This window comes from Zeus faber, assembly GCF_960531495.2.
Source record: "Zeus faber genome assembly, chromosome: 1".
NCBI classification, from domain to species: domain Eukaryota; kingdom Metazoa; phylum Chordata; class Actinopteri; order Zeiformes; family Zeidae; genus Zeus; species Zeus faber.
Genome location: NC_137193.1, coordinates 50,136,851 through 50,150,505, shown reverse-complemented (window position 1 = coordinate 50,150,505; position 13,655 = coordinate 50,136,851). Strand labels below are relative to the sequence as shown.

Sequence of the window (13,655 nt, the reverse complement as noted above, 5' to 3'; positions counted from 1 at the left end):
CAAATTTTTTTTTATCCTGAACACGGTCGGTCATTGATGCCAAAGTGAGAGCGGTAACTGTCGCTCCTGGTAACCTGGTCGTATTTCGGAGTGCGAGAGAAGCAGCTTTGTGACTGGCATCAAATCGATGACAAATGAGCACTTTCTTTCCACTGGTGTAGTACAATAGCCTCCTCAAACATACCGTGCAGAAACAAGCGCCCGGCTCCCTTAATTTGTGGCACCAAGTGCCAAACGGTGTCCCATCTCCATCAGTGTTCTCTATCCATGCCCAACGTCATTTGTTCTTAACCCCTTCTTACTAAGGCCTTATCTTCACCGGTTTGATAAACTGCGTTGCCATTTTTGAGCCGTGCTGCAGGTAGCATGCTAACAACACATCAGCGCTATAGCGATATAAAGTAGCTCACTGTTCATTGGATAAAAAATAATTACTGCGTTACTCTCATACCATCGGTAGGTAAAATTCCAATTTGCTGTTCATGATTGGATAAACCGTATCCAAAACAACAGCCCCCCCAGAATAGTTTGTGAATCTAAAACAGCCATATGCCGGAAATCAGGCAAATAATATAACCTGTTGCATAATCTGTTGGAATAATCAACCATTAGTGACTTTGGAAAAAAGTCCTGCTCAAAAATTCAATTTTAGAAATGCAAGTGTTGAACAAAAGAGTGCATGATACAACAAATGTCAGAGGAAGAACATTTCAAACTAGATTGATTCAAAACACTTGGCCAAACCAGACATATGCATACAAACTGAAATGCACACCACCCCTCAAAACAGATGTAGGCTTTAATTTGTTAAACTTGATACAAAGACATCAGACCCATTTACTCGCACCATTAAAATAAAGGTGAATTAGCTGGCTCTTTTACAAATGCCAAATCAAATCAGACACAGCGAAAGCCTGAGCTTGCTGTCTGTTTTTGACAGCTGTTTCGGGTGAGTGAAAAAAAAAAAAAAATGCTGGCATGTCATCTACTCACCCACTGTTACTCACATCCGCTTTCTCGCAGAAGCCAGTGTGCCGTAAGACAGATGAGGGGGGGAGGGGGGGGTTGGGGGTGACAATAGAAAACAGGCAAAACAAAAGTTGTGAAAATGTATTGAAAAACAAAAGATGAAAAGGATAAGAAAAAAAAAGGACATGAGACCAGAAAAAGAGACAATAGTTTTGATGCATAGACACTATGGCTGCATGATATTGGGAAAAAATGCGATATGAATATATAGGAATATTCACCAGCTGACTTGAATAGGTCTATTTGTATTGTGTGATTAAAGAATTCATCATTTGAGAACGTTTGGGGTGATTTTGTAGAGGAGTGCATCTGCAAATAAAATAAAAATATATCTCTATTCTTGGTACATCTAGGCTATGATCAGTAAACGGTTAACTGTGACTGGAATGGTGGAGATACACTAAAAAAGACGTGAGAACAGAAGACCACAGTTAGAACCAATGGAGAACATGTCCCAGCACACTGTCAGCAAGATACTCAATAAGAACTCTGCGGTTCAGATATCACTCTCTCTCTCCATTACCCAACCAACTGTCCTGATCCAAGGCTGAATGAATGTCCCTTGGTCTAAAATGTTGGTATCATACTTGTAAAAGTTAACTAAAGCAATAGATCTAAAATAAAAACAGTAAAACCAGAACACGGGAACGGCACGTGATGCGGTGTGCAGTGCAGCACTGGAAGAGAAAAAAAACAACACACAAACTGACTCCCATTCAGCCTTGTTTATCGGTTTGTATTTGAGGAGATACGGTATCTATAAAACATGCTTTGAATGTTGCGGCTCTGAAAAAAGCAAGCTTGTTAACCCGGGAAAAGGACGAGGTTGAATGACAAGGAAAGGAGGGTTGAAGTCCGTCCCCTGCCATGAGGCTCTTAGAACGGGAGAAACACGAAAGATAAAGTTCGCCTCTGTGGCTTGTGCAGAGAACACCACAAGAACCCAGATCACTGCATCAATTTGTTCTGATCTGGTACTGAATACGTCTTTGTGGTCAAAAACTCGTATGTCTTTTTAAGTGTATCTCCACCTGAAGGTGTCTTTTTCCCCTTCATTTATGAAAATGAATACGTCTTTCTTATAAGGATTGATCAACAAAAGCAACTATTTAAATATAAATGGAAAAATATAAAAAACTATATATTAGAATTAAGTGAAGCTAAGCAAAACTTTTTGAGCGTTTGCTGCAGTCGGCCATGTTCCAGGATGTTAGCAGAAGTGTGTGAGTAACCCGATAGGTTTATATCGCTATGTCGCAAATCAGCAGCAGAACTGCTCTGCGGCAATATTTTACGCCACGATATCTGCACGTCGGGGTGATGTAAACAAACATGTGGGGAATGTGGCGCTTAAGGAGTTCACGCATTGGATGGATTCTTACAACATTTGCCCATCTGCTACCACGCCATGACAACATAAGGTGGGCGAGTCGGTAGCAAATTACTGAAATATGCAGAAGTTAGCAACCGATGAGCAGAATCTAAATGCACGTGTCTTGTTGAATGCACAGCTCTTGGACATCTGGTACCTGAAAATCCAGAACCGGTTCTAAGTTGGAACATGTTCGTGACCCCCACCCAACCCTACCAAGAACCAAGCCTTGCATCGGCAGATTCATTCGTTAATGCGTATTGGTCTGGAATCTCTCAGCACATTTTAGATTTCCAAGAGGCATTACTAACGTACGCAGACCAGAATGTCTCTGAACGCAATTAGATTGACCTACAACCAATCAGAGCAACGGAACGCATGACCTAGTGAGTAAGTGAGTTGGTATATTAAACTTTTAGCAAATCCTGAAGGAAGTACAGCAAACGCATCTTTCTCATCAACAAAAGCTTTTTAGGGAAAATCTACCGTCCAGTTTGTTTAATACTGCCATGACAGCGGATTCACAGACGGTTTCACATGAGCGGCAGCCACCTTGGTAAGGTGCCTCAACAGTGCTTCTCTGTATAGTCATGGTATCAAACCCGCCCAATATTAGATAAATGGTTGCGATTGCCCCTACCCTGGCAAGGTCAGGTGGAAATCTGTTTGAATAGGAGGGTGGTCAGATTTGTCTGGTTCCCAGGCTGGCGCACATCGCGATGACGATGCTGAAACAATATATTGTGAAGCCCTAACAGACACACATCTACACATACCTTGTAGCCAAGGGGAGGAAATGCAATGGAACAATTTCCGTGTCCTGTTTATGGAGGTCATTCAACTTGCAAGGCAGATCTGCCCAAGTGTGTGAGGACAGATAGGGGATGGATGAGTCAAATGCAGCTGCCCGCTAGCATTCTCAACATCCTCATTACTCAATGTTCAGACACGTTGCGCACTGAGGGGGCCTTGGCTCTGAAAACCCCCACCCACTCTTTCACTTTCTCACTTCCTGGAGTATGAGTTGTCACTCTAAAGCGTATTTACCAATGGAGGAGCAGTACTCCACCAAAAACTCCACCTATGCAGGAGCTTTACACATTGACGGGAACTCAATAGCATTTAGTATAAAAAATGTGAGTTGAGGTTGCAGATCATTGAAGGTAAAACAAGTTAGGATAAGTTAATTCTCCATCCCTTCCCAAATGGATGCTTTTGCAGTAAATCCTTTATATGAATCTCTAATGTTGCCAATCACACACTTACGAGAGCATGGAACCAAAAAGTGTTTTTAACTTGACATGAAATCTGCATCTAGGTTCACCCCTTGGTGTCAAGGATTCCGCCAATCAGTAGCAACATACATTAAATTCTCAAAATCTCCTTAAACAATTTTTGGTTCCCTTTAATTGTCCCCTTTGAAGTGCTGCTCACCTCTGCAGGGGACTGGAGCCCGTAGCTCAATGCCCGCCCATGGCCCCAGGACGGTTCACCTCCTGTGGAATGCACTAACCCACCACCTAAAAAGCCCCAAGATGCTGTTGTTGTTTTTAACAGCTTTTCTATCTCAATTATTTGCTACTGATTGTGACTGCTTTACTTCCCTCTTTCATTTTAGCTGTCGTTTGATGCTTTGATTTTTTGCAATTAACTAAAATCTAATGTAAAAAAAAAGATGTTTTACCAGTCCTACCATCATGTTGAGGAGCGAGGGAGTTCAGCTTGCTTTTAATATCAGAGCTAGTTTAAAGAAGAAAGAATTGGGGGGTTATTGGGAGGTCAGTTTAGGCCACAGTTACACATTTGACACTGGCTGCGCATGATCTGCAGCAACTGATGTGTTGAAAAAAGGCATGGCCATTATTAGACCCTGCCGAGACGAAACCAGCAGATTCCCATTTTCTGTTCCTTGATTATGTATTTCTCAATTTACTGTTATCGCACAGAGTTTACTGTAAAGTCAGAGATTCAAACCTATTTATCGATAGTCAACATTATCAATACCTTTCTTTTTACCCAACAGAGTGCTTTCCCTGTGGCATAGCTGTAAATACATGATAGAAAAGTGGAGCCAGAATTACTCAGAGTTATCCCCAAACACCGTGGAATAAATAATTACCATGCATACATGTTTGAGGTTCACATGACAGAACTTTAAGACACACCATTACATTTAAATTAAATACACTGTCTATTCATTTTTCCAAAGGTCAACTATTTACAAATTGTAGACTTGAAATTATGCTAATTGTTGTCTTTTTGGGGTGGTTTAATATTATGAATGTCATGAATATATGATCATATGATCTAGTTTAAACGCTGAAACCAATTACACTGCAATCAATCACAGAGCAGGCAATCAGAGGCCACATACTGTACTTCAAACACAAAAAAAAGAGTGATCATCAGATCAAAAGTATTCATTTGCGCACGCGCACACACACACACACACACACACACACACACACACACACACACACACACACACACACACACACACACACACACACACACACACACACACACACACACACACACACACACACACACACACACACACACACACCTATCTTTAGGACCTTTTATTGGGACTGTACATTCTGTAGAAGAGGTGCTAGTTTAGTTTGTGAGCATGAGTAGTGCTTGTATATATCTGTATAAAATGTATGTGCCGTAGAGATGCAGAGATGGGCCATATCCCACCGGTTTGCACGGCGTCCAGTTTCGAAGAGCAGTATGTGTGACACGCACACAGGCAAATTCAATAGACCTCCTTCCCCAGAACAAAATGGGTTCGTTAGGGTAAGCGTCCTGAGCTCACTTGTTGACTTGCATTTGCAGATCCATTCTAATTACAAGTGGTTCCCTGACCTCATCTTGGAGGGATAAAAGGGCGGGCCTTGCTTTGCTAACTCGATTGGCAGAACAGCTACAGAGCACAACACATCACCTGATATTGAAAATGACAAAATAAAAAAATGGCAATGAAAAAACTCCAACCCTCATTGCTTGTTTGCGCACACACACACACACACACACACACACACACACACACACACACACACACACACACACACACACACACACACACACACACACACACACACACACACACACACACACACACACACACTTTTCCAATGGTCAATTCTTTAAAAATTGTAGATTGGAAATTATGCTAATTGTTGTATTTTTGGGGTGGTTTTAATTATGAATGTAATGAATAATTAACATAAAAACATTTTTACTGTTAACATGATCGTGTGATCTAGTTTTAACACTGAAACCTATTCCACTGCAATCAATCACAGAGCAGCCAATCAGAGGCCACATACTCTACCTTAAACACAAAAAAAAAGAGTGATTATCGTCAGATCAAAAGTATTCATTTGCAGTCCCACCACACACACACACACACACACACACACACACACACACACACACACACACACACACACACACACACACACACACACACACACACACACACACACACACACACACACACACACACACACACACACACACACACACACACACTGTATACAGAGAGAGAGATAGAGAGATATATAGAGAGGAAGAGAACCGAACACCAACATAGCTAGCAAGGTGGTAAATTGTTGCCCTGAACGCAAGCGCTACATGGAGAAGGAGAAATTTATATGACTTTACAATGCTTATCACAGGTGATGGATCCTGATGGATTGAGGCCAAGATGTCATTTTCGTTCAGAGGGGGGTGTGTTTGTGTAAGTTCCTGGTTGTGTTAAAAATAAACAGCAATTTTTAGAAGAAGTGCGCAAGGGGAACACAAAGCACCTGAATCTGGCCAAATTAGATGGACCAGGAACAGACAAACGGTAAATAACACTTGACACTGGAACGATAGTCAATGGCAAAATCAAAAACCAAATAAGACACAGGCAGAAGGGCAGGGAGAGAGAGACACTGTGAAGCTTAACTCGATCTTCAGCTCAGACTACAACCGGAGGCCCTCTGACAGTCATTTGGGGTGTTCCAGGAATGGATAAATTAGATAAATCCATGAATAAATTAGCTGCTCCCTTGTTTCCCAGTACCGTGGCAACTTGGGATGCTTCAACATTATTTAATTAACAACACATTAGCACCATTAAAGATTATATAACAATGGCTGGTTTGATCATAGTTTCACTGTTATCTCTCTAACTACAGTAGAAACAGGTATAGTGTTTTGGACTAAAATATCCAACAATACAAGTCTTCTCAGATTCGGAGACAGAGACAAAATCTTCTCATTATCTTATCTGTGGCCTAAAACCTATTAAATTGAGGATCCTTCATTAAGAAAAGGTCAAGAATCACTCATCTAACAGATACTGTAATAGCTGCTAATGGCTCTGAAAATGAAAATACTGGGAAGCTACGTGCCTTTGAAACAGTAAACTAAAGGAAAAGTCCACATGGTAGAACATGTGACTACTATATATATTTTTCTTTCATCACATTTGAACTCGATAGAGTGAAAACTTAATAGTTGAGCTCCTACCACTCAACAGCTACAATAATATTAGATACAGATACAATAATAATTATTCTTATGGCGTTTTTCCATTACATGGTATGGCTCAACTCTGCTCACTTTTGGTACCAGGTACATTGTTTTCCACTGCAGATAGTACCCATAGTGATGCCGCTTGAAACTGCCAACATACACAACAACGGAGGATATCGAAGGGATGATGTTCGATTTTTAGTTTTTTGTGATTTTGCCGGTTGCCATTTAATCGAATGGTCCAGTGAATAAAATAATTGTGGCCGCGATAGTAGCTTGGCTAATTACAAATGGCAAATTTGTGCAGGATGTCCCTTGTTGCGCAATCATGACAGTGATTATTCTCTGTGACCAGTCTCTCATTTCTGTTTACAGAAGATCTTTTGGCACAAAAGTATCAGGTACCAGGTACTATCCACAACTTTCGCAGATGGGAAACCAACAAAGGCGAGTAAAGTCGAGTCGTGTTGAACCGGTACCATGCGGTTGAAAAGTGCCATTAGAGCGTGGCACTAGAATCTTTTAGATCAACCATTACCAGGATCAGTCAGATAAAATGACACAAAGACAGGTTCACAGAGATGCTTGTTAAACAACACAGCCTTCTCATCGCCCACGCAATACCTTCAAACTCTGCAATCAGTCAACAGTCTCAACACACAGAAGCTGTAATTCATCTTACAGAGTAGGCCTTCAACTCAGTCATAAATAACATTTTGGGATGCCGTTCACAGGGTGAAAAAAGGCACCTATCAGTGTTGGAGTGAGAGTGGATGACTAAAAGCACCTTTAGGGTAAATAGAACTTGCGGCACAAGGGTGGTTTTAAGGAAGGTGGGTGGGGGGTTACAGGGCACCGGCTCTTACTGTAGATAGTAGGAGAGTTGACAGAGGCCCTCCAGAGAGGGTTGGCTAGCCTAGTAAACCCAGGCTGAGTATGTGCTCTGTCTGACATACAAAGGCTGCGTTTATTGGACTGCATGACCAGTGTGTCAAAATAGGAGCTGAAAATAAGGGGGTGGGGGGGTGACAGCAGGCTGACACAGGTGAGCTGGTTACCACAGTCCATGTTAACACTGAAAATAAAAGCAATGATTAAAACTCCAACTACAAAACAAACTTTCCATTTCAGAATTCCATTATTTCACTAGCCCATGTAAAACAGCAGTGGAAGTTTAGTGACAAAAAAAAGATTTTCTAATGGCAATATGACAACCAGGTCCAATTGCTCTTTAATTTTACTTCATAACAACAAATGTCTCATTAATAACTATATCTGCAAATTAGTGGAAAGTTTGTGGGGAGGAAGAAGTCGACGTGTTACCAGAAGGTGTACCCTCATAATCACTAGCCAAAGCTGGTAAAGGTTGATGAGGCTTCAATTGCTGTGATTGTGATATACTGACATTTAAACTTCAGCAGGTGCTTAGAAAGGCCTGGTGAGTCCAATAATGGAGATGGCAGTAAAAAAGGGAAAGGAAATGTATCAGTAAGTACTGGAATTGATAGACATGGATAATTTGGGTTCAAAGTTCCAGAGGAGTGGATCATAGAAAATCGTCCAGACGCTAGGTTGGACAAATTGGCCAGGTCAGGCAAAAGGAATGTTAAATCTGACTGCCCACGTTGACCAATTGTGCCTAGTGGTCATGCAGGAGGGCACCACTGAATGAAGCCATTCATTACATCTCCTCTTAAAAATAAATAGTGTCATGATTCTAAGTTCAAAACAATACCTCAAGATACACATTTATAGTCATTCAATTTAGATAAAAAACCTCCATATTTCCTTAAACTTAATATTTGGCCACAGGTAGACACATGTCGGACAGGAGAGGAGAGCGCTCCATCCAAAAGAAACATTTACCAATAAGTCAGCTCACAGCCATCTTCGGTATAACAGCTTTTATTTAGAGAACAAACAAATATAACCTAGCTTACCTGCCACACCCCTATAGCCTCTCCACATATTGTGTGTGTGTGTGTGTGTGTGTGTGTGTGTGTGTGTGTGTGTGCTCGCCCTGGGAATTGTAATTCAGTTAAAGGCCAAGCCCTACTATTGAACGGAGCCAAATTGTCCCCAGGGCAGCCTCAGAGCCTTATCTGGCAGGGACGTTGCACAATGAGTAGAGATGCAAAGTTTTCCAAGCTAAGGGGGAAATATGTCTCATTGTGTGACTCCGCCCTAATGTAGTTTTGTTCCACTTTTGTGATGCACTAATTCAGACCAGAGCTAAACAATAAAACTTGGCACCCGTTCCACAATGAGGGTGAGCTTGTGCACAGAACAATGCGGCTCTTGCAGTAGAAGGTTGAAAAGCTTGTACATTTTATGTGATGAGAATGTATGCAGCAAATTATGGGGAGGTTTCAAGGGTCGCGCAGAGATTGATCAAGTCGGTATAAGTTAACAGGGCATCCGAATGAACAGGCCCGGCAAGTTAATATGAAATCCAGTAGCCAACGACTTTGCGGGAGCCCAACATGACTCCCGACAAAATACACACCTCTTAAGACATAGCGAGACCTAGACCTAGACATGGATGGCCACATATGGAAAAAGGCCTACAATATTATAGCTGAGAGAAAGTTATGCCAAACTATAACCATGACTTGAGTCTGAAAAGCCAGCGCTGCAAGTATGTGACCATCCTTGCAGGGTGTCCTTAGCTCTGTGATTCTGTCTTTTGTGATGCTGTCTAGTGCCAGCGTAGTCATGGATACACAGACAGCAGCTGATGTCACTGTGCATTCAAACACACACACACACAAGAACGGTTAGGAAACGGGCACTGGCTGTTCCCCTGGATGACATCACACAGAAAGAACAACACAGCCCCTTTAGGCCCTCATGATCTGGCACTTTGTGAGGGTGTCCAATAGAGACGCTGGGTAGACGTGACTACAATTTATCAGTGTTAGGAAAATAACTTTTCCTCACCCAGCAACGCATACTCCACATATCATACGCACATACAGTACACACACAGCCAGCAAAGGGGTCTATCAATATACAGGCCAGGTTGTGGACGACTCAAAAATTTAAATAGCCAATCTCCTCTATAACACTTCAACTCAAGCTGTCTGAACCCTCCAACAAACCCTAAAAATAACTAATCTGTGTACACTAAAGGACTACAGTAGACAAGAGAACAGTTGGTATTTACGAGGTTTAGAGCAGGGCTGAGGGAAAGCAGGGTAGGGTGAGGATCATGGAGAAGGAGCATGCTAACCATCTCTCCCACAGACAGAATATAAATATATTAGATGCAAGTTATTCCCTCCAGTGAAAGTGCTGGCAGCATAACACGGCTTGCTTGTTTGTTGTAATTTATCCAATGGGTCATTAACGCCCCCAAGCTAACCGGAGTGTTTGGCTAAAGAGGGGACGAAGGGAGGGAACACGGGGGTGTTCATAAAGAGGCAAGTTACTCAACACTGTTTTGTGGGTAGGCTATTAATGACCAACACAGAAAATTCCTCCCTTCAGTGGCAGTTCTGATTGGTGCAGTGAGCCACCACTCCTCCCTCCCCAAACTCCAAATTTACTCTTTCAATGACTGTGTAAGCTGCTTTTATTTTATTTCTTTACAAAAAACAAAACACTTCCAGTTATAGCATAACAAGTTATGACCACACTAGTGGAGAATATTATGGGAATGTTTAACATGAGGGCGCCGTTCCAGGTACTCTCCCTCTCCACACACTCTATCGAAGCACATGTCTGAGCACTGTTTTTCTTCAGGGAGTCAGGCACATCATGACCATAGTGCATTGCTGCATCACTGACAGTACATACACAACCAAAACAGTGGCCATGTTAATAAGACGCACACATTACAGATTAACTTCCTTTCTAACTGAAGGGACATTCAGAGTTTACATAGGAAGGGATAGGCAACAATGTGCCATGGCGGGCCAAGAATTTTAATTCCTACCGATCACAAGCTGATTCTCATTGAACCCTCCATCTATGGCACATTTCCCACTAAAAAATATCAGCTTTGAACACATTAGCAATTTTCCAAGAGATATATAATGTAAACCTCTCCCAAACATATGTAGCATTAACTGTATTGATTTGAAATGCTAGACTTGCCAATTTCAACATTTGTGAGCCCAGCTCTACACTTCCCATGCCATGCTACAGGGGGCCGGAAGAGCAGCTGCAATTATACAACATAAGACTTTTAAGGAATTCAAATAAGGTACATTCATTCTGTTATCTGCTCCATCCAATACAAGACTGGAGTACTCATCATATATGATTGGCCATTTCTACTTTAGCTGGAAGCATTAATACAATATGTGTGTTAGGGTTATGATGCTCATGACGTATGGCCGTGCATGTAAAATACACCAGCAGTGAAGTCGTGGGATAGTTGTATAACACAGAATTATCATAATGTGGCCCCTCTTACCTGTCCTCTTCTCCATCCATGGGAATGGGGATGCCAAACAGGCTGTTGACAGTGGGGGTGGGCAGATTGAGGCTCTCCGGGATAAACGATGCCATGATGCCATCCTTCCCTGGCAAGGCGCCGGTGCTGGGCTGAGGTAGGACGTCAGACTTCCTCCTGCTCTCTTCCGTAGGGTTGCTGAAACTGGAGAGAAGTGCTGTTGTCGCTCCTCTACGTGCTCCCGGGGCCAGGGAAACCCCTCCGGTTCCAGGTGCCTGGCCTGAAATGCCCGAAAGGGTGCTTATGGCGTTGGGCGGTGTGGCAGGCACGTTGGGGGCAGTAGTGGTAGTAACTGCAGGTGCAGGACCACTACTCACTACACCTGAAGGCTGAAGCTGACTGACAGGTTCCTGGAGGACACTACCAGGGAGTGTGGAGATGATGGTTATTCTACTGCCTGCTTGGAGCAGCAAGCCCTGGGCTGAAGCCGCCTGTCCACCCTGAGCAACCATACCGAGCCCCTGAGTTCCAGAGCCGCCTTGATTGATGACAGACGAGAGGCCCTGGGTGGCTGGGGGTCCCACAGTAAGGGAGGCCGTGGGGGGATTTGGGGTGCTTGAGACTTGGGGCTGGTGGGGGACAAAGTGCTGCTGACGGTACTCCGGCTGGCTGGCTGAGGGGCCAGCAGGGTGAGAAAAATAGGCAAAATCCTGGGACTGCGTGGCAGGCGGGATGATGGGAGATTTCTGCAACATGGCACCCGGGAAAGCTCCATTGAGGCCACTAGGTTGAAGAGTTTGAGGGGCAAGCGGCTGCATATTGACCTGAGCCTGTTGTGGTTGCTGTGATGCCGCATTTGAATACCCTGTGGGCTGGAAGGCACTTGCTCCGCTCCCAATCGTAGGGGCTACGACGTAACCATGTTGCAGGGTCTCCGGGGGTTGGGAGTGGTGGGTGACTAAGTAGCCACTGTCTGCCGCAGGCTCCTGAACCTGAGCAGAGATGGCACTGGGGACAACCACAGAGCTGCCTGTGGCTCCAAGGCCGCTGTCCCTGTCCACATTGTGATCCAGAGTCACCACATGTTTTATACTATCCACAGTCCTACCAATGCCGGAGCCCTCGGAATCGCGCTCATAAAACTCCGTGCATGTCCATCTACCCCGTCTGAAGGGCTCTCCGGTACCGTGGTCAAGTTTAATTACCCTAAAACGGGAACTACAGCTCGCCGTGGACATGGCGCCGGTGCCCACTTGGGCAGCGTGAGTCACACTAACAGGCACAGCCACGGCAGGGACAGTGCTGGCTGCCGTTATGGATTGGGTTGTGGAGCTATGAATGGAGGTCTTATTGGTGGTGGGTAAAGGAACCCCACTTCCAGCCCCCAAAGCTTTAACAGAGAACCCTCCATTGACAGGACCTGTTGAGTTTGCAGCCTGGCCCTCCTGAGTTTCCACACTGTTCAAAGTTTCCTCAGATGAACTCCTGTCACACACCCCCAGGTCGGCACGGGAAACGTCAAATATTTCCGAAGACAGGTCCTCTGTCCGGGACTCGTCCGGGTCATCAAGGCTCTCTGTGTCATCCGTGTTGCTGCTGGCCGCCACCTGGGCCTGGGTCACGCTGGTGATCTGGAAACAGCTCTTCTTCTTTGCCGGCATTTTCGACATGTTGAATTAAGTCAATATCCTGGAATTCCAGCAATCCAAACAACTGTTAAGTGATTTCCTTCTGGCTGAAACAGTTCACGGCAACAGTGAAACACGATACAGACACGTATGCGACATTTTTACATGTCTCTCCCTCTGTCGCGTTCTCCCCTTTCTTTCACTCACTGTCTCTTCTCTCTCTCTCTCTCACACACACCTGCACATACATACATACATACATACATACATACATACATACATATATATATACATACATACACACACACCGTATCTCTATCTTTCACCCAGGCACCCCGAAACTCCCAAGTGCCCGGTCTCTCAAACTACCGCCTCACAGCCGTCTTTCGGTACACCAGCTCCGGGTTTGCCACCCTCCCAAGACCCGGCCGGCCGTTCCAGAGAGCCTCAGTCCGGGCTCCCGACTTGGATACGGGGCCCTGACGCAGTTCTTCTCCACCAGCTGCTGCCGGTACTTCAATCCGAGGCGGGCCCGTTCAAAGGCATATATACATATATATACATATATATATATATATATATAAATTTAAATTTTTAGCTAACAAGCTAAGTTAGCTACCGCTAACCTGGTCTTTGCACAAACGTGTGCAACATCATGATGTAAACAAACCTATAATGTCCATCGGCATTTCAA

General features: G+C 43.9%; 1 protein-coding gene across 1 annotated transcript in view; it reads right to left on the bottom strand.

Annotated features, from left to right (window-relative positions):
- tsc22d2 (TSC22 domain family 2) overlaps positions 1–13,259 on the bottom strand; it is a 41,818-nt gene extending 28,559 nt beyond the window's left edge. The window contains exon 1 of the mRNA XM_080014334.1: positions 11,355–13,259. Within this exon, the coding sequence (XP_079870460.1) occupies positions 11,355–13,003 (1,649 nt within the window). The 5' untranslated portion in view covers positions 13,004–13,259. The remainder of the gene's footprint in view (positions 1–11,354) is intronic.
- Between the last annotated feature and the right edge of the window lie 396 nt (positions 13,260–13,655).